General features: G+C 44.2%; 1 protein-coding gene across 5 annotated transcripts; it reads left to right on the top strand.

Annotated features, from left to right (window-relative positions):
• The first annotated feature begins 222 nt into the window (after positions 1-222).
• sema6dl (sema domain, transmembrane domain (TM), and cytoplasmic domain, (semaphorin) 6D, like) lies at positions 223-20,967 on the top strand. Of its 5 annotated transcripts, none has more exons than XM_018683597.2 (20): positions 223-534; positions 6,964-7,138; positions 7,706-7,817; positions 8,854-8,914; positions 9,126-9,188; positions 9,312-9,413; positions 9,701-9,791; positions 10,028-10,147; positions 10,479-10,567; positions 11,388-11,605; positions 11,710-11,841; positions 12,491-12,646; positions 13,100-13,273; positions 13,632-13,772; positions 14,009-14,086; positions 14,214-14,272; positions 14,863-14,919; positions 15,439-15,621; positions 16,674-16,915; positions 17,032-20,967. In XM_018683597.2, the coding sequence occupies exons 2-20, from the start codon at positions 7,012-7,014 to the stop codon at positions 18,166-18,168; spliced, it is 3,342 nt and encodes a 1,113-aa protein (XP_018539113.1). In that variant the 5' UTR covers positions 223-534; positions 6,964-7,011; the 3' UTR covers positions 18,169-20,967. The 5 variants fall into 5 exon arrangements, with proteins under 5 accessions (XP_018539113.1, XP_018539116.1, XP_018539115.1 ...); XM_018683598.2 differs by lacking the exon at positions 223-534 and adding an exon at positions 568-1,515; XM_018683600.2 differs by lacking the exon at positions 15,439-15,621.
• The last annotated feature ends 317 nt before the right edge of the window (positions 20,968-21,284 follow it).

The following is a 21,284-nucleotide window of genomic DNA, read 5'->3' on the forward strand; positions in this document are numbered from 1 at the left end:
ATACTGTGCTGAAGCAGAGGGGTATTTGTGCTTAAACCATCTCTCTTTGAAAATCCAAACATTTCCAAAGCTGTGTTTTACTAAGCAGTAGCTTGACACAACTCAGCTGAAATGATTTTAACTAGGCGCTCTTGCTGACTTGGAGTTGGGGGATGGGGTTTAACAGAAGGGCAGGCAATACGGGGTCACACAGGAGGAGAACTGGGAGGGAGCGAGGGAGGGAGGGGGGTCGCTTTTTCTTTCTCTCCGGGCTCTAGGAAAGAAAGGAAGCCAGAGCAAGGCAGAGAGAGAAGCTCGAACCAAACTGAGGCGAGATGGATGGTGGGGGGAGGGACTGGAGCAAGAGCGCTGCTTATTGGTAGGCTGTGGATCCCTCTCTGGATGGATTGACTTAGCACGGGTCGAATTACACCATTTGCCGTGCATTAGTTTGTTTTTCTCTCAGCCAGGAGAAGTTGATTCACTACGACGCGCACAATATTTTCTTTGGATTACGGCAACAAAAAAGGATACAAAATAACCAATTCAGATGAGGTGAGTTCCTTGCAGCAACGTGGATTTACTTTATTGCGCCGCATTATGCAGTGAAAGTCGAAGGGGAAAAAAACTAGACAGGAGAAGTCTTTTCTGGGAAACAAAATATTTCTTCTGACCACGTCGCTATGCCGCTCTGCAAAACTGATGGTTGCAGGACAGAAATAGTTCAGGTTCGGACTATTTTTACTAATGCTTTAATCCAATATATTACTCATTCATTCCTCGTAAGACTGGCAACATTTACTGTATCTGTCCAGCTCGGAAGTGCTTCTATGCCGCAAATAAAGCGGCGTAAAGGAGAATAAACCAAATCTAAATTGTCTGGTTATCTCTTTTTTGTGAAGCAGTTTACTGATCTTTTTTATACTCTGTAAGTTATATAGTGGCGTCGTCAGACAGTTTATCATTATTGAACTCAGAGTTATGCGAAAATTGCCTGTTTGGATTATCAGAAGAAGAAGCGCAGAAAAGAGTTTTGCGTAAATCTAGGATTTGTTTTATTCCGGTGGATAGGTGCCATATCATGCGCTCCATCGGTCCGCACGCCCTCTCTTACTCTGAAATCAGCATTAAATCAATGATTGTGCATTAAGTCAGAGCGCGGCGCAGTAAGGATAGCGCGTCGTTAATGTTTATGTCTTTTCCCTTTGGTTTCCAAAGTTAATAGTAGTGGAAGGGGGCTGGTGTATTTGGCGTATGAGGGAGGGGGGCTGTGTGGTCGTGGCAGAGCTTTGAAGATCAGTCATCAGAGCGCAGGGGCCCGGGGACGGAGACAGAGCAGGCAGAATCAAAATGCTCTTATGTGGCGAGCGGAGCTGAGATCTGTGCGCAACTGGATAAAAGAGAAAAGTGTGGTCCGGATGGAGCGAAAAATTACAGGAATATTACATGTTGGGTGTTTTCTCTTAAATGGATTTACCAAAGGAATATGACATTCAGTCGGATTGCCCAATTCATGAGTGAATTCGGATTCTCAAGGTAGGTGTCCTCAATGATTTTTAATTATTGATGTAGGATATTTTTAGGGTACACTCCCCGAGTTGTATAAGATGGATCTTGGATTGAATAAAGAGCATATCACTGCCGGTTTCTCCGGAGAGCTACTTTATGAACACAATCCGTAAAGGGGAATCAAGTGCTTACATTTCAAAGTAAAATGCATCATTTTTTAAAAACAGAGATGTAAACATAGATTGTGACTGACCGACAGTCAAATCCGAGCCACGCCATTGTAGTCCTTTTACACACCTTCTGTGCCGAGAAGTGTCCCTTTTTTGCTACAGTTTCAGTTACAGTAGCTCGTCTCTATTGTTTTTCGATCCAATGAGTGTTAAATGGTTCAAGTCGTGAATTTAAGTGTTTTCTGACATTTCGGCTTCACAAAAATCAACTTGAAGTAAAGATAACCTCCCCAGGATTGGACGGACCATGCTGGAAAACACTGTATTAAATAATAAAAGACAGATAGGATGGGTAGTTTGACTTAAATGTTGTTGACTGCTCATTCACTAATGCTTCTTAATTTATTTAATGTATTCCCAATTTCATTATTGCATTCTTATATTGTATAATAAATCGGAGAAGCGCTCGTAACCTCTTAGGAGGCAGACCTGCACGGAAGCCCAGCCCTGTGCATGCATTAAGTGCTGTGGAGGCAGTTAAACGCAGCACCCATCACTGTTGTCACTCCACCGCTGCCCCCCGCGTCTTTGTTGTCTTTTGTATGAGTCCTACATGTGGACTAAAGGGGTCTGAAAAGATTTACCACGGATAAAACTTGAATGCCTTTACGCCCCAGTCCGCACAATGCGAGCACTGGAGCCCGGGCTGCTGCAATGGATTGTGTGCGCAAAAGGAAAGGAGCGGAAGATCTCCACGCAAAAAAACTTGAAAAATTACCAGCTAATGAAGGAAAAGCAATTAGGGAATAGTATTAAAGAGAAATAACAGAATGGCACATCTGTTTAATGAGGAGAATTGTGGGTGTGAGTGTTATAGACGTTTTAGGATTTGTTTTGTGGTGTCTTATTTAAGAAAGAGCAAAAAGAGATAAACCACAGGAGCATATTCTAAAGTTGTCAATATAGACTAACCTGGTGTGCTATATTAGTTGGAAAAGGAAAGGAAAAGTGTACACGCTTGTTAAATTTTAGTCTGTTTTTGGTGGAAAATTTATTGGTGCCATTCTCTCAAACCAGTACAGTTTCTTTACAGAGAGAAAGACAGAGTGGATTTGTTTCAAAACAACAGATGTGTGTGCATTTCCCTGAAAATCTCTAGTGTCTGAGAAAAAGGACAACCCCAAGCTTAGTTACTAAAACTGCAAACTTGATATTGGCAGGAGCACTTCACTCCAGCCAGGTCAAACATCAGAACCAGCTGTGGGTTCGTTGACAGCACAGCTGGTTGGTGTGTCTCACTTCGCTTCACTGGCCATGGGGTCAGAACTCAGCGACCAGAACGACCACCGTTAACCTCCACTACAGCCAGCTGTAACCCCGGAACAACCGCCATTAAACCATACAGTGATCAGTGTTAACCCTTTACAGCCTCATGGTTTCCCTAAACTGCTGCACGGAAATTATGTTGTCCAATCCTCAATTGGTTGAGTGATAGATGTTTGACCCTGTGTGCAGCATTTGGAGTCAAGATGTTTATATAGCTCGCTTTGTTCCCTCTGAACCCCCTTTTAGGAGCCCCCAGAACAGCTCTCCTGAACATAGGTCCACTGACCGGGGGTGGGGCTCTATTGTGTTGACTTGCCCAAAGCCCCTTTTGTTTCTTGGTCACACCTGCAGCTCAGCCCCTTTGTGCTCTACTATAGCAGAACTACTGCTGAGAGCAGCCTTTCTCCTGTTTCACTCCTCCTCTCGCCAAGGTAGAGAAGAAAGGGAGGAAAGCTCGGTTTAGAGTGGCACAGCCCTCTCCTTCTGCCAAATCTCTGAAGCAACAAGTCCAACCAAGCCCCTCAGAAATGATCCTTTAGGGTAGTGGTTATTACTGAAGTGGGAAAAGGAGTAGTAATCATTTCTGGGCCTGTGTGGTGGCTGCTCTAATCATCTGGCTGACTCACTGTCCTGTGTGGCTGCATCTTGATTACTTTCTCAGAGCCACAGTTGAGAGTTGAGACAGCCATGTTAGAGGATGTATCCTGTTTTGGACAGACAGCCACGCCGTGCTTACACATGCATTTAGACATACGTACACACAAGTGCGAGGAGTGAAATGCCTGAAACCAAACTCCTGGGCTATCTGATTTCCTGTGCTGTTAGGTTTACAGTTCAATATGGTGCTAGATGACAAGTCAAACAGCCCCAAGCAGCAGCAGCCATTGTTCTGCTGGGATTACATCCACCCATTACATTCACACACAATTTACAAAAACTCACGCACCACTGTTGTTTGCCATCCTTTTATTAGCCCCAATTCCTCCCAGTAGGACTTCCCTGCAAAAACACATCCATTCTGTGTTGCAGTAGAAGAGAGGTTATGGCTGACATATGCCAGTGAAAGCACAGCTAAGAGGAAAATATGTGTTAATCTGTCATTTTAAGCTCAGAGCACTAAATCTTCAGCCGTAACTACCAGAATTGGGCTACAGACCCCATACACCCACCATCAGTAGAAAAAGTATTCCACCAGACCCCATCCCCCTTCCTCCCTACCCGTGTTTAACACCGTGGGCCTGAGCCAACAACATCAGTGGGGAAAGTGCGTGGTTGTAGGACACTGAAAAGCCTGTAATAACAGAGGTAGAGTGAGGCAAGGCTGAATGGCACTGAGTTGCGTGACAAGCCCAGCGTTTCTAGGCTTGTTGAGGCCTACATGTGCATGCATGCACATACACACACACACACACACACACACAAACACACACTGGAGGGCAGGAACAAGAGAGTGCAAAGGAATAGTCAATAGAAAACATGCTGGGCTCACTAGAGATTGAGGAGTAATTTTAGATCGCTGACCTCTGGATGTCTTCTGTTTCTGTTTTACATTAAAGTTTCTGAGGAAAGCCTTCGCCTGCGCGGTATGGCTATTACCATGCAAGGAATCATGGGAGATCAGAGCCGAGCTTCTGCCTCTGGTTGGAGTATTTTTCTCCTCGATTGTTTAGTGAGGGAGAATGGCAGGGGAAAAAGTGGTGCGAATGTGTGTGCTTATGAAGAGGCGATACAGAGCAGGACTCTAAAGTCTGACAACCAAGGAAATGATTTACCTGTGAACGTGTCCAAGTTTTGGCTGGAAGCACAGCCTGCAGCCTGTATGATAGCACTATAGAATTGAAATGCCGAGCTGAGTTTATTTACCTTTCATAGCTCTTCTTTTTTTTCTATTGTTGTGCGTTAGGTATCTATTCCTGTCCCCGGCTTCTCCTAGAAACTCAGCAATTTATTGCTTGGGTTTTAACACAGCACATTTCTTGGTGCGACAGCGTCTGAACCAGGTAATAAAAAATAGCTGCGATGCTTTTAAGGAACACCACCATCTCTTTTTGCAGAGCAGTATCATCACTTCTCGTTTAGATTAAGCTGCTGACAGTTGTTTTTCTGTATAGATCTGGGAGCGTGTGTGCATAGATCTGTAGATCGTTTGTGTCCAGAGATTCATTTGTATCTAGGTTAGAGTGTGGTGACGGCTCTAGCATCATTGACGTTTGCTGTTATTGAAATATAATCTTTTGGCCCTCGTACAATCCATTTATTTTGTCAAAACACTAAACCCATGATTTAACTATTAAGTGGACTAATTGAGATGAAGTGCTGTCTCGTCCAGGCCTTGCATTACTCAGTCATAATGACATTGCTCTTAAAAGGGCCCCAGTATCCCACAGAGTACTGAATAGCCATGATTACACAGGGTTGATGACTAAAACACGCTGACATTACTCTGATTCCATCTCACCCCCACTTTCATTCTTTTTTAGTGACACATCATCATACAGTAACTGTTCAGGCCAAAATTGGGTTATTAGTGTCTGGGAAAAAAGCTTGATATCAACATGTAATGTCAGCGTAGCCAGTTCATATGTTATGTAAGTCACATACACTGGTTGATGTATAATGTTGCTGTCAGGTAAAGGCCTCATTTTCTACTTGACAACCATGTGTGTTATGGTTCGTTTAGTGTTTTAAACTAAAAGTTTGGAAATATTTAAAGCGCCTGCGGGCATTATTTCAAAATTGTCCAGCCTATTACAAGATGAAAGTGACCAGATTTAGAGCTACAAAGTTCTCACATGGCTTCAGTGATATGGTTAAGTCCATAGATTGCCTTTGCTGGCTGCTGATCTGCCATGCTTCCTGTGTGGATCAATCAAAGCACTAATGGCTTGGCAGGCAGGGCTCACAGACAGCACTGGAGCAGGTGTGCTTTGGGGCTAATTGAAAAATGAGTCAATACTATGTGTGTGCTTGTGCGCGCACACATGCATCAGTCTTTGCATTACACCATTTGAAAGAGTGATTATGTATGTGCAGCCGTGTGTATGTGTGTGTGTTTGTGTATCCCAGTGTGCTCCCAGCTAATCCATCCCTCTGCCTGTGTGACGTCTCCCGGTAAATTGTTTATATCCGTTCAGGCTTTGCCTGCATGAATAATTTGTTTGCCTTATAAATATTTGAATGTACACCGATCATTAATATGCACAGACGCAGTCTGTCTCTAAAGCACCCCTCAACACACTAACATACACACTAAACCCCTGCCACTCCCACAATAAATTATTACCAGTGTAGTTTCTGGTGTATCATGTCTACAATCAGATCCCGAACAAACTATTATCCACAAAAATTACTATGATGTCAAAACAACTGTGCACGACTAGATCCTCCAAACACAGAGATGAGTGAATCACTGCAATAAAGCGCACCAGCCCCAAGAAAAGGCAGGAGCAATAACAGCCAACAGAGCGCTAATAGAAGTCAGCTAAGGTCAGAGCAGAGGCTACACTGGTGATGGTGATGAAGTTGCAATGTGCTGATTAGTGTTGAGCCTGGCCCAGGACAAACCAATTGAAGCACAGATGTACAGAGACAGCAGGCCTGCCACGCTTCTAACAGAGTGGACTTCCGCTGCATCCAACACACACCGAGACACCCCACCGGTCAGTTGGCTGACCTTCCCTTAGACAGCAGATGCAGGGAGAGGTAGAGGGGAAACGCCAAGCACTGCCACTGAGTGCTCAGTCATCAATAAGCCAGAGAGGGCACTATGTGAGCATTATGTTTGTATTTTACTAACACAGTGTGTAGTGACAACAAACCAAAAAAAAGTCACTGCAGAAATTTTACTTTTTCATCATTCTGACTTAAACAAAGGGTTTGGATGTGGTTCATGAGACTACAGTTTGCAGCAGTGGGTGAAATATTGTATGAAATGTGTTACATCTGAAGCAACAACAGCGCACCTTTTGTGTGTCTACAGGTAACAACTCCACTAGTGTGAAACAGGAAGTGTCGTCTGTGAGCAGCCATGGGCCAGAGAGCTGCGCTTCTGCTCAGTGAGCTGCTGTTGCTGCTGCTGCTGACAGCCTCACGCACTCTCCTCGCAGTCAGCTTCCCCGAGGACATTATACCCCTCGACATCGTTGACGCACACTGTGAGTATGCGCACACAAATGAAGTCAGCAGAGATGGGGGTAGATATTATGAATACAGCAAAATCCCCCAAAAAAGGTCAACAACTATCCATAATGTGCACGTTTTCCTCACACAAGCCGCTATGTTGTTAGGCCTAACACACATAGAATAAAGAAAAATACTGGCAGCCTCCCACTTCTAGTCCTGTCAGCAGTTGAGTCTCTAGCATGCCATATCCATAGTAATAAAATCAATCTGCTCTATGGTCAGCTGTGGTATTAAGTGGATTTCATTTTCATCTCTGTGATGTACTGGAAGAAGAAGAGATGTGCTGACATAGGCAGCCATTATCTAACACAAACACAACACAGCGACCCACAGATATAATTGTACAGAACATACAGTAGATATTTGTACTGTGCCATTACTAGCAATTGCAGGGGGATTTGTATCAAACACATTCACAGAACGCCTAATCCGTACAGTTGTGTTAAATGTAGCAAGAAGTGAGTGTGGCTCATCCGTGTAAGAGCGTCTGCTTCTACCACGAGTTTCCCATTAACAGCATGTGTGTGATGTCTTCACAGTTTCACGGAGGTACCCTGTGTTCAGAGGCAGGCCCTCTGGCAATGAGTCACAGCATCGCCTTGATTTTCAGCTGATGACCAAGATACAGGACACACTGTTCATTGCTGGCAGGTAAAACTCAACACACGCTATCTCTGTCTGTTTCTCTTTCTCATTCACACATCCCCCCACACCAATATACTCAGTCGCTCCTTGGCAGGTAAACAGTGGCATAAGGGGGGGTAAAAAGCTCTTAGTATTATTGGTTCTGTGGCTACTAGGCCTGCATCTGATGTATATGGCCACTATTGATCCAGGAGAGGCGTCTATCATCCCGGCCTGATGCTCTGTCAGGGATTTCTTGGCATCTTTACATGTCTTTTTGGTATTTATGGGCACTGGGATTAATCTGACTGCCAGCACAAATATTGTAGCAGGAAATCACCTCGACATCTACAGTATAAAACTCTCAGCTCTGGAGCCCCTGTAATCACCACCAAATGTATCACTGTTGTCAGGTGGATCCTCCTATTGCCAGTTTTTGGGTCATCACATGTGTTTAAGTGAAAGGGAAACAAAATGTTCCTCTCTGTGGGCTTATAAAATCTGATCCTTGTTGGTTTTATGACTTTTTTATAACTGACGTATAATCAGAACAATAAGTGGTTGTATATAACAGCCAGTTTCATAAGTTATGTATTATATTATATGTTTTAGTCTCATCATTTTCAGTTTTTACAAGTTTTGACAGAAAACTACCCCATTTTTGAGAAGAAGACTAGTTTATACCAATTTCTTCTTAGATTTTATATTATATTATTATTTATATTATATTATTGTTTCCGCTTGCAAGAAGAGGCTGAAACCATAGTTCTCAGTACATAAGGTTCTTTAATGACAGGTACAGTTCAGAGAATATTCTCATTATGTAAAATAAACAGCAAACATAAGAAAACAATGCAAATGAGCTGCTGATTGTGCACCAGAGTCCCACCAGAGAGAATGTGAATAAAATACAAGAAATGGCTAAACCACATAGAGGATGCTCAGATTTTTATTTTCAAAACAGAAAAATTGAAAATGTTAAACCTTGATTATATTCTCTGTGCACGTATTCCTGGTTGTGCTGTGTCACTGAGCTGTGTGTTTTGTTGTTGTCTGTCCACAGAGATCAGGTGTACCTTGTCAGTCTGAGAGAATCCTACAGGAATGAGATCATTCCTTACCGGGTAAGATTCTCGCCACAAGCTGCTCTCTCAATCCCCAAACACTAAAAGGGCTCCATAGAAAATACAGAGCCATTCATCACAAACTGGACAGGTTGTAAAATGAGAGACTGGAAAAGGGAGGACTGTGTGTGTGTGAGTGACTGTGTGAGAGTGTATGCGTGTATTTACTGTGCTGTGCATGTGTCTTATTTTTTTTCTTTTTCTTAAACAGAAACTAACGTGGCGATCGGGCCAAACTGACAGAGACATGTGTGCTGTCAAGGGAAAACGCAGAGTACGTATAAAAAAAAACATTCACTTCACACCTTTTTTGTTTTATGTTCCACTGCACGGACATAGACTGCAAGTGATGCTGGCTGCCTCTCAAAGCGCTCTCCCATGTCGTGTCTGTTTTCAGGAGGAGTGCCACAACTTCATCAAAGTGCTGGTCCCCAGAAACGACGACCTGGTATTCATCTGTGGTACCAACGGCTTCAACCCCATGTGCAGATACTACAGGGTCAGTATCCATTGCCTGGGCCTGCCACGGCACTTTGAAAAAGTTAAAGCTTGCATGCTCAGATGTGCACAAAGGCACACACACACACAAAATCTATTGTTGTGTGAATGTCCTTCGAGTAATTTGGGTAACACACCCTTTATTTCAATTTCCTTTTAAATAAATTTGACTGGATTCATTTGACTGATTCATGTGCATGCTGGTGTTTCTGTCTGTGTGTATTTGTTTTCATGGTGTCCCTTGACAAACCCTCTTTAATGTGTGGGTGATTGTTGTGTTCCCTACAGCTGGATAACCTAGAGTTAGATGGAGAGGAGATCAATGGACTGGCACGGTGCCCGTTTGACTCCAAGCAAACCAACGTTGCCCTTTTTGCTGGTAAGGGTCAAACACACACCCGCCCACGCACACCCATAGTCTTGCCGAAGAAGAACTAATGTGTTCCTACTTATGCTCTCATTATCACCTCTGTGTCTTTGCCACGGTAAAATCTGTGCCTGCAGCGATAACAACTCAGCCAATTAAGCCTTATAAAAGAGGAGAAACAACAAAGCATTGAAGAGCAGTGCATCCTAGTTTTTGGTGACTGTGCCCCTTTGTTGTTTCGTTTTTAGAGGGAAAGCTGTACTCTGCCACTGTAGCTGACTTCCAGGCCAGTGATTCTGTCATCTATCGCAGTATGGGTGATGGATCAGCTTTGAGGACTATCAAATATGACTCCAAATGGCTTAAAGGTAAGCGAGTGGCTCTTCATCACTCTCGATCTTTACTTTTCCATCATCTCACTTTCCTGGAGATAACACGAGTCTACCTGCCACCCAGCCAAATGCCTGTGGTGCCTTTGCGTGGTGCATGTATGTACGTGGCTGTCAACTGTTTGTGGAGTGATACAGAGCACTCCCGCCTTGCCAAACTCCGTGGGGATATGGCCTGTTCTCTCCCAGGCAATCTAGGTCACCCCCAGTCATATACAGCCTTGTACAAATCCCTGAAAAATTCAACATGCACAGTGGTGGTGACGGTGCAGAAATACACTTCAACTCTCTGCCTCTGTCTCTCCCTCAGAACCTCATTTCCTGCACGCAGCAGAGTATGGGAATTATGTGTACTTTTTCTACCGAGAGATTGCAGTGGAGCACAGCAATCTGGGCAAGGTAAGACAGTGCACCTGCCGTTTATAATGCATTACATATTCTGCACAGATACAGGATGCAGGCCTTTATCCAAAAAAAAGGCTTACACCTCCCTCAGTGGATGCATTCCTGCCATAAATGGCCTCAGTAGTAATGGGGCCTATTCAGGCGATGACAGTACATCGCATTAGAATATAGGAGAAATTTCAACAGCCAGTGTTTGCTGGGAATGTTCTGCTAATGTAAAACCATTACACAGTGAGAGGATTTGTCTCCCAGAGATTGCTCGCCGTGTGTCTGTCTCCTCCTACGACACACACACGTACACATGCTGAGGGCATTAGGATGTTCTATGTTTGAGGCCAACTTCAGATTTGACCAGGCCTCATCCCTGAGTTGGTCTGGCCGAACTGCAGGAAGCCGGCATCCTCCCGTCAGCCACCAGCTAATAAATATTTCAGCCCTACTAATGCTGGGGTGACACCTGGCCTCTGATGGAGGTTTGCATTGGTAAATTATTAAAACTGTCTAACTCGACTGCTTCACACACTTCATTTATAATCTAAGCCCTGGTAATATGCGCAATCAAACACACATTCACATTGTGCCGCATTAGGCCAGTTAAGGCCATTGGATGTGTTCGTTTTTTAAATGTGTGCTCCAGTCAGGGGGGAACAATCTCCACATGCAAAGCCAAAGATGAGACTGTGTGTTTGTTAAGTCGTCTGTGCCAAGTTGCTACAGGATGGAGGGATGCATTATTCAGTGCGTTGAAGTGTTTTTAGTGACGTTCACTCAGCTTTCTTCCTCTTCCACCCGCCTCAACCCCTGCTCCTCGCAGGTTGTGTATTCCCGTGTGGCCCGGATCTGTAAGAATGACGTTGGTGGGTCACAGCGGGTGCTGGAGAAGCACTGGACGTCTTTTGTGAAGGCGAGGCTGAACTGCTCTGTGCCAGGGGAGTCCTTTTTCTATTTTGATGTGCTTCAGTCCATTACTGACATCATCAACATCAATGGAGTTCCCTCTGTGGTGGGTGTGTTTACCACACAGATGAACAGGTGAGCAATGGCTGCTGTTAGCTGCTGAATTAGCCAATGCAGAGGACAGAAATAAGAAATTTAGGAGTCAAACATGGACATTACAATGGTATACCTCTCCACAGTATCCCAGGGTCAGCAGTGTGTGCCTTCTCCATGGCTGACATAGAGAAAGTATTCTGGGGCCGGTTCAAAGAGCAGAAGACTCCAGACTCTGTGTGGACCCCGTATCCAGAGGAGAAGCTGCCTAAACCTCGGTAAGGATTTAACATTTCTGTGGCTCAAAAAAACCCTTCTGAAGCATAGAAGAAGGCAAAAAAGGCACCACATTAGAAAAGAGCTTTAAACGAGAAATTCAGATCTGAACCTGGCTCTCTTTGGCTTCGTTTGAGCAGGTGACACTTGACTCAGCAGCTGTTTACCACCTGTCATTTTACCCCTTTTTTAACCCTTCTTTGTCCAAGTTGAACCCAGTGAAATCAAATCTTTTTCACTAGTAAGGGACCAGGTTATTAGCTTTGACCCAGCACACACATTTACCATCTGCTGGTGATTAAATAATTAATTTGGAATAATTAGACGCGTTGCATATTTAACCCGTTTACAGTCAGCACGTATATTTGTAGCCCTGCCCTGTGTCCAAAACACAAAGTCCACGAAGCACCTCATTACCCCGGTAAATCATTGATGGAGGATAACCATGCATATGTATATTTTATGTTTCCAGCTGAGGCCTTTTTTGTGATCCTAATAAGCACCTGCTCCTCTCCCCCCACCGTCTTGTTGCACTTTCCATCCATTTCAATACACATTATTATTAGTCTCTGGTGTGTGATCGTATAGGCTGATCTTTGACCTTTTGCCCTCTGTGTGTGTGTCTGTGTGTGTGTGCACCCTCTATCCTAGACCCGGGTGCTGTGCAGGTCATGGTCCAGCTGCGTCCTTTAAGAGCTCCATAGAGTTCCCGGATGATACCCTGCAGTTCATCAAGTCCCACCCCCTCATGGACACAGCTGTGCCTTCCATCGGGGACGAGCCTTGGTTTACCAAGACACGCGTCAGGTAAACAGAAGAGTAAATGAGGAATGGGTCTTGATGATGGTGCCAGTGCAATACCCGAGTTTTGGAACTTCTGTTTTTCTGAATGCCTTACTTTGAGGAATAGAAACATTTTTCTACAAAGCCCTTTTTTCATTTTAACAAAATGTGCCAGTGTTAAATCAGAAGCAGCTCTACAAGAACTTTGCTGAAATAAAATAGTGCAAATGTCTGAATCTGAATAAGTAAAGAAGACTCAGAATCTGACAAAGTTTTTGATTCAAATTTTTCACACATGGGGATATAAATATTGAAGCATTTCTCTAGGCTGATACAAATGCTATTGATGAAGTAAAAAAATAGTTTGACCTTTAGTAACTCAAGAGCAGAGGTGATTATGTATTCAAATCTCCTCTCCTATTCTGAATGGAATAACCCCTACTGTGTGTAACACATGCCTCCCTGCTGTGTGTGAAGGTACAGGCTGACAGCGCTGGCTGTGGACAATGAAGCAGGACCCCACAAGAACTACACAGTGGTGTTCATCGGGGCTGAGTCAGGTGTTGTCCTCAAGGTTTTGGCCAAGACCACCTCTGTGTCCCTGAATGACAGCCTGCTTCTGGAGGAGATAGACGTCTTCAACAGGGCCAAGTAGGGATACACGCGCCTTTCATCCTCTTTCTGTCTGTTCTGTTCTCTTTTTCTCTTCCCCATCTGTCTCCTGGCTGAGGAGTCAGCAACTCTTAAAGTGAAGCTTCCTGACACAGATGACAGAAGTGTCTGTTTGCTTTCTGTGCATGCACAGTACATGATTGTTTTTTTGTGTGTGCTTATTCGTGGATGTGAACACGCAGGCTGCCATGTGTCAAGAGGTTAAAATCCTGTTAAACTGTGAGAAAAAGCCGTATGTGACTTCTCCACCTAACAAGTGATTAAATCTGCTGAGACTGAAACAGTAGACAGACTTATCTGATAAACCTCTGATCATGTTTCTCTTTCCCCTTTCCAGGTGCCTGTCTAACCGTGAGGATGACAAGCGTGTCCTCTCGCTGCACGTGGACAAAGACGCACACAGCCTATATGTGGCCTTTTCAAGCTGTGTCATCCGTATTCCCCTGAGTCGCTGTGAAAGGCACTCATCCTGCCACAAGTAAGTGACGTGCTAATGTGCGCAATGGGGGTTAAAATGTGCTCGGTACGATGGGTCATAGGTTTGTGACTTTATTGTTTTGTTTTTCAGTAAATGTCATAAAGGGAATGATAACAGCATCGCCTTATGCCTCGTGGTTAATGTTCAGTCAGTCACAAATGATTATACTGCACTTTCCAGAATGATTAAACCTGGCGTTTGATGGTGTGTGTGTGTGTGTGTTTGTGTGGTCCCAGGTCCTGCATTGCATCAAGGGATCCTTATTGTGGCTGGAAACCTCATGGAGCTTGTGAGAGGATACCGCCTGGTGTTTTGTAAGTTCTAGTCCCAGCTGCAATATGAAGTGCAAATATGACAGATGAGAAAAATGGGATAATAAGAATTCTTTGCAGCTTTGTGATTAATCTCTGTTTATCTATGTCCTTTTCTCTCTCTTTTCAGGACTGGATATGAGCAGGATGTTGAATTTGGAAACACTGCCCACCTGGGAGACTGTCACGGTACGGATCTCATCTCCATGCCATGCCATCTATCCTCAGACATACACACATTGAGATACAAGCACGCACACACACACTGACGCAAATGAAACACAAACTCATCTCCACACACACCATGAGCCTGCACACTCACACCAGTAACCACTCCAGTAACTTGCCCTTACATTGAGTCTATGTGCAGTATTAACACACACATCTACATACAGTACATGGCCACCTGTAACTAATGCTGCCCACGAGGCAGAAACATGGACATGTACAATCAAGGATCATGCTCAGCTGGTGCAAATGGTAGAGGTCTTAAGATAGCTGATGGCCAGAAAATGTGCCTTTACTGATCTTACCTTTAAAACGTCCACCCCTTCATTTGTACCAACTAAACATGACCCGGGCTGAACCTCAGTATCGATCAGAACCAGAGGGCCTCCAGTGACTACAGTGAGAAAAGGACACTGCTAGCGAGTGCTTTATATCTTCATTGTTAAACCCAGTAAACTGCACTCTTAGTGTCTCTCAGGGATTTTATTATTTTTTTAGTTTTTACTTCTGAATTCCCTTATACTGATTTCTTGTCCTTTTAATTCTTTTAGCGTTTTTGGGCACTACTTCAGCGCCAGATTACAAATCATTTGGCGATCCTACCTCTGGTTAGTTTGATCTTTTACTCAAATGGTTTCTTTCCTTGAGTTCAGCATCTCCAACCCTGTCTTTCCACCACTGCCACCATTCATCTTTTCTTACCAAAACACCTCCTGAATGCCAGTGTCACCCGCTTCATTTTCATCGTCGCAAACGACAGATCCTCCTGGCAACATCGGTGCTCTGTCGCAGCACAGATTCACTTCTTCCTTTTCACTCATCACTTCCTCCTCCCTCTTGCATGCCCAACCACCTCATACTTTGGCATCCTTACTGTTGTGTACCAACTCCTCTTTGATCCTCAGTATCCTCTCTTTTTTCCCCAAATTGTCTAAACAAAAATATGCTCATGTTTGTCTTTGAATGTTGAAACACAACATTTTTGCAAATTTTGATAAAGTCTATTCATTATTTGTTCAGACACTAACCTTGAAAATGACACATTGCCCATGCGTACTAACTGGGATGATAACAGAATGCTTTACCCACATCTGCACAGTTTGTTAACAGTTTGTTTGTTACCACAGACATGGAGTTTTCATCTGCGCCAGTCACTGTCCAGCCCAGTGGGCCCATACACCCCCCAGTACTCATACCCACTCAGAGCCCCAGCTCTGGGCCTGGTCCAGAGCTCTACGGCTCAGGCTTTGTGCTGCAGGATGACCCAGCCACCTCCCATTCTTTAGACTCTATCCCAGGGGGGCATGAGGGTAAGGCCCGCAGGGAGGCAGCCAGCATGCTGCATACAGCCTGATCTGATAGCTGCCCACAACTCTCATTAAGCCACACAAATTTGTATCCACACACAGGTTTAGCTATGCAAAGACATACATGTACGCAATGGCAGCTACTAAAGGTTTTTATTAGATAACATGGCAGATTTTAGATTTTAGTCTTTCTTTTTCAAATGTGTATTTTCATACATAATTTATGTTGCTATACATATTTTTATGTTACCATTGTTTTCTCGTTTATTTTCCTATGTTCTTTCTGTCTTTATTTTGAATTATTTATTCCCACTTTTCTGTTCATTAAACCATTCACTTACTGTTTTCATATTGTTTCTTTATAATCTTTTGTTTAGATTTAGCCTCTGTCTCTGCCACTATAAATTCTTTAACTCTAGATATAGTAACAGTTTACCCTGGCTGGTAGATCATTGACTGGGCCTGCTCTGCCACATCACTATTGTGGCTGCACAGTAGATGACTAACTCTTTCAATGTCTGTGGTTACTAACAAACTTCCAGTAAAGTAGCAGCTATCTCAACACCTGGAGGGCAAACACTGCTTCTCTTTACTCCGACCAACTTCCTGCTGGTTGATCTCTTGTGCGAAAAGATTGATTTGGCTCTCTATCCCAGATAAGAGTCCACTCCTAACCCTTTGGTACCAGTTAAACGCATGACAAAGCGTCTCTAATGGAACATGGATCAAGGCAACACTTTATGGTTTCCCTTCTGAACTAACATAACACTGCTCCTTATAGATGGTGAAATGGATGTGGGTACCTAACAGCTTCTGCCAACTTTCACCATACTTCGTCTTCATCTGGGTTTAGATCAGTAGAAATGTGTCAGTATTTATTGAATTTTTTGTCGCTATCTTGTATTTGGAGAGGGGGGGTATAAAAGCAGAAACTCATGCATGGTTGTGTTCGCTCACAAACATGCACATTTCTGCCGTTGAATGGGGAAGGACGCTTCACTGAGCACTTAGACTCTTGTCACCAGGGAGTTAACCAATACCTCAATGTTTTGTAGGTGTGTGGGATATCCAAGCAGGTGAGACCAACCAGATGGTCCACATGAACATCCTCATCACTTGCGTGTTTGCTGCTTTCCTCATGGGTGCCCTCCTGGCTGGTCTGATTGTTTTCTGCTACCGAGACTCATTCCTTCGTAAGCCAAGACGTGTTCACAAGGATGCAGAGTCTGCGCCATCGTGCTCTGACTCCACTGGAAGCTTTGTGAAGCTCAATGGCCTCTTTGACAGTCCTGTAAAGGTACAGCCATAAGAAAAGCTCCAATAGTACCAGAAATGAAAGTCTGGGTAGAATTGAGTGAACAAGATGTGAAACTGTGTCTAATCTTATTCTGATTTTATTGTGATGTTTTTTAGGAGTACCAAACCAACATTGATTCTCCCAAGCTGTACACCAATCTGCTGAGCAATGGCAAAGACCTGAATACACCCAATGGTGACACCAAGACCATGATCCTGCGGGAAGGCTGTCAGCCCCCTGAGCTGGCTGCCCTGCCTACACCCGAGTCCACACCTGTGCTTCAGCAGAAAGGCCTCCAGCCCATCAAAAACCAGTGGGAGAGGGCTCAGGGCAAGGTCAGTGGGCCCCGTAAGGAGTCCAACTCATCAGCGACAGCCAAGAGTCCTCAGTTTCTTCCTTCTTCTCCTGCTCCTCCCAATGCCAACTCCCACCACCCTCACCCAGCCCTGGGACACTCCCACATCCCGAGTGCAGTTGTCCTACCCAATGCCACACATGACCACCCTAATCTTGACAGTGGAGATGATACACTGCCACATTCGTCTGAAAAGAAGCTGAAGAACCCAGATTCTAGGGGAAGTAGGAAAGACCAGAAGAGGTCTGTGGATGCCAGAAATACTCTAAATGACCTTTTAAAACACCTCAATGACTCTGTGGCCAACCCCAAGGCCATACTTCAAGAGGGATCAGGGCCCCGCCCGAGGCAACATCTCACGCTGGAACCCATGGAGGAACTGACTGAAGTACCCCCCAAGGTGCCCAGCCGTGAGGCTTCCCTGTACTCTCCCTCCTCCTCCCTGCCGAGGCACAGCCCCACCAAGAGGGTTGATGTGCCCATGCCCACCACTCCCACCACACCAACGGGCAGCCTGAGCATGGGGGGCACCCTGGAGAGGCAAAGAGGGGGATATCAGCTCCACCGGAGTGCCTCTCACAGGCAGTCCTTATCCACTTCACCAAGTGGGGTAACCATGGGGGTGTCTGTGTCTCGCCAACACAGTATGAACAGAGGTGGTTACATGCCACCAACACCCCCCTCCAGACTTGACTCCCATGGTGGAGTGATGGGGGCAGGAATGCATTCAGCCCACCCACCTTCTGTATCCCGACAGAGCAGCTACAGTGGGCATGGCTCACTCCCTCGCACAGGGCTCAAACGGACCCCATCACTAAAGCCAGATGTGCCCCCCAAACCCAATGGGTTTTCACCACAGACTCCACAGATGCGAGTGGTCAATAAGTACAGTTATTAAAGGAGCATGGACACTTCTTAGTGAGCGCTTGGCCTTGACTGTAGAGTTTTGAGCCCTGAGGGCTTGTGGGGGGCTATGGATGGGGTAAGGCCTGGTGTGTGTTTGTGTATCGACTTGAGGTGTGTTTCCCCTTTAAATGATATGCACATTCACTCACACTAAAAAGGGAAAATCACACATGTGGCCAAAGATACTCCTTGGGGCATTTTCGCTCCCTACGTCTCCATCTCCCTCCCTTGTCACGGTAGCCACAAGATATGAACAGTGGACGGTGGTGAATCTGCTGCTCCCCATTGTATCTGGGCTTGGGTGTCGCCAGTTCCCATATTAGGTACAAGGTTTAGGACACCAGCAGGGGCTGCTACAGTGTCTCTGCATGTGGTACCAGGTCAAAAACAGTGGAATACTTGAAGAATGGGTCTCATTTGTCACTGCCCTTGAGCACTGTCTTCCCACTAATGTGAACTGAACAGAGAGGAGAGGTAGGCCATGCCTTTGTTAGTAAGATGGCTGGGGGCAGAGGAGAGGAAAATCAATAACCATAGTGTGCGTGTTGCTTAAAATACATGCGACTAAAAACAGCTGAATCAGGCAGCAAGCGAACAGAGAGAGACTGCAGATGTATGTGTTTGTGTGTGTGTGTGTGTGTGTGTGTGTGTGTGTGTGTGTGTGTTGGTTGATTGGAAAGCAGACTTGTGTAAAGGCAGCACCCATATTAGACCCTCATTAGTAATCAAGTTGCCACATGCCAGAGGATGCACCTTAAGACCTGTTTAAGACCTAAGTCACTGTCTTTCATTTCAACAATATTATCTCTACTTTGGTCTTATTTGAACCCATCTGAAGCGAGCCTAAACCATATTTTTGTGTCACTCTGTGGTGTTTCTAGTAATTTGGTTAGGCTGAGGTTAAGTTGGTCAGGCTGGGTGAATACTGGGACAGGGCCTCTGTAACTCACTGGGAAATATTACTTAGTATGTTTGCTGCTACTGGTTTTAGACCTAGGTGTTTGTCTGTGATGCATTTTTTTCTCTATCAGACTGGGATAGCCCCTGGTATTGGTGTGCACATCTGCTTGTGTGTGTGTTTGAGTGTGTGTTATATTGCAGACAGAGGCCAAGAAGTAGTTTTGAGCAACCAAACGCACTGTTAAAACTGATACATGGGGGAAAAAATGCTTCTCTCCAGGACTGAAACCTCCGTTACCTCCACTGCCCCTTTTTAGGAATTATACTGGTGGTTCAAGAGACTTCTTTCTTTATGTAGCAGTGGTATTAAGAAAAAAAAAACATACATTTCTCATCTCATTCTATAAATGAATTTTGAACAAAATTATTTGCCTTTTTAATGTTTTGCTGTTTTATTTAAAGAATTTACCATATGAAACTAAAGCAACACCAATGGTTTAGCCCATATGAATTCAACATTTCAGGGCACTTCTGCTGTATTAAACATTTGTGTCCTCTAATAGGAGAGCATTAGAACTTTCCCCCTACATTAATCCTATTAAGGGTATATTAAACTGACTCTAGAACAATACATGGATGTAACATCTCTGTCATCTGTCGTGCCGTGTTCCCTGTGCAGCTTTCCTGCGAGTGGCCAGTGTACAATCAACACAACATTTACCAATGTGTCCAAATGAGTCATGCTGGGAATGACAAGATCCTGTATATACTTAAATACTATAAATATGGATTATAAATATTTTTAGGCAAGTGAACCTGAATCTGTGCATTGTGTGCCTTATTCACCAAATGAACTACTACAGTATATCTTATTGGCATTGTCAATTGGTCCTCTGTATGTTATTGTCATATACTATATAAAGAATTTTTATATAAGCAATTTGAAATTCAGCAGGACACGTGTTGGAAAATCACTACCTAATCTAAACTGAAGTGACATGGAAACAAATTGACTGACAAACACTCCACTTAAGAACGGTAGTCATACTAAAGGACAGTCAAAAAACATTTATTTGGGGTTTTTCTCCTTTACTGCCGGTGTTGAAAAGTATGGTGTTAATCCACCACATAGAGGTGCCATGCAGTGAATGTATTTTCTTGACAGTGGGATGTAGGGTGGTTAGACCTTGCACTGTGGAGCAGTCGGCTCAATGCAGCACATCCTGCCCACAGCCAATGTATTAACACAGTGTTCACATGAAAGCCGTCTGTTGGCATGGGCGGCGGTCACACAGAATCTGTAAATCCCCCAGGATTGCAGTGACAGGAATTGTTTCTATTGGCCAGTAGGGACGACTGAGGGATCATTTCTCTTGGAAACTGGTACATTATTTGGGTGACATCTGCAATCTTATTTGAGCATCAGTTGCCTGTTTAGCCCAAAGCCACATTTTGTTTACAAGTGATGATTGTATGTAAAGACTTTCTGCCTGTCATCTAACCAGTGTTTGGGCTCTCTTTTCTACTCAACACATGCACACTGACATCACAAAACATACATTCAACATACATTGCTCAACTGCCTTGTACATTGCAATATGAACTGGGTCTTTCTGTTGCAATCTAAATTGAAGCCTTTATATTACAGTCTGAGCTATGTGTATGTGCAGATGAACCGGATTTTGTCATGTAATTTTGATTTAAATACTGTGCAACATGGCGATGCAAGGCCAGCTGTATATATGATCTCCAGAGTATTTGAGCGTGTAGATATGTTGTAAAGTTGTACTGTGAATGTGTAAATAATAATGATGGTCTTTGTTTCATGATATTTTTTGTTGATTTTTTTAACACAGCATGTATAGTTGAAATAAAACATTACTGCACAGAATGAGGGTCTTGAGGGTTTTTCCATGTCAAGGTCATGGGACTTAGCCTGGTTGTGTTTAAGTCAGCTCCTTATGTTATATCATGTGTTTGCGGCATGAGAGAGCATGACAGAGAGCTGGATCTGATCTTAGTGTCTTGTGAATCCATCCTAAGAGGCATGAGATGTACTCAGGACTTACAGTATGACTGGGATGTCAGTAAAACTGTGTGTGTCCTAGCTGAGCTCAGTGAGCTGACTATCAGACATTAAGAGTCTGCAGAATGATTAAGAGCTTCAGACTATTTTTAGAACTGGGTTGTTTTGAAGTTTGGGGCCAG

Source organism: Lates calcarifer, linkage group LG2 (genome assembly GCF_001640805.2).
Source record: "Lates calcarifer isolate ASB-BC8 linkage group LG2, TLL_Latcal_v3, whole genome shotgun sequence".
Lineage (NCBI taxonomy): Eukaryota > Metazoa > Chordata > Actinopteri > Centropomidae > Lates > Lates calcarifer.

Bases quoted from the DNA above. Each gene is read 5' to 3' on its own strand.
- sema6dl (XM_018683597.2), top strand. From the start codon at position 7,012: ATGGGCCAGAGAGCTGCGCTTCTGCTCAGTGAGCTGCTGTTGCTGCTG. The intron at 7,139-7,705 runs GTGAGTATGCGC...ATGTCTTCACAG, and splicing joins CGACATCGTTGACGCACACT to TTTCACGGAGGTACCCTGTG. The intron at 8,915-9,125 runs GTAAGATTCTCG...TTTCTTAAACAG, and splicing joins ATGAGATCATTCCTTACCGG to AAACTAACGTGGCGATCGGG.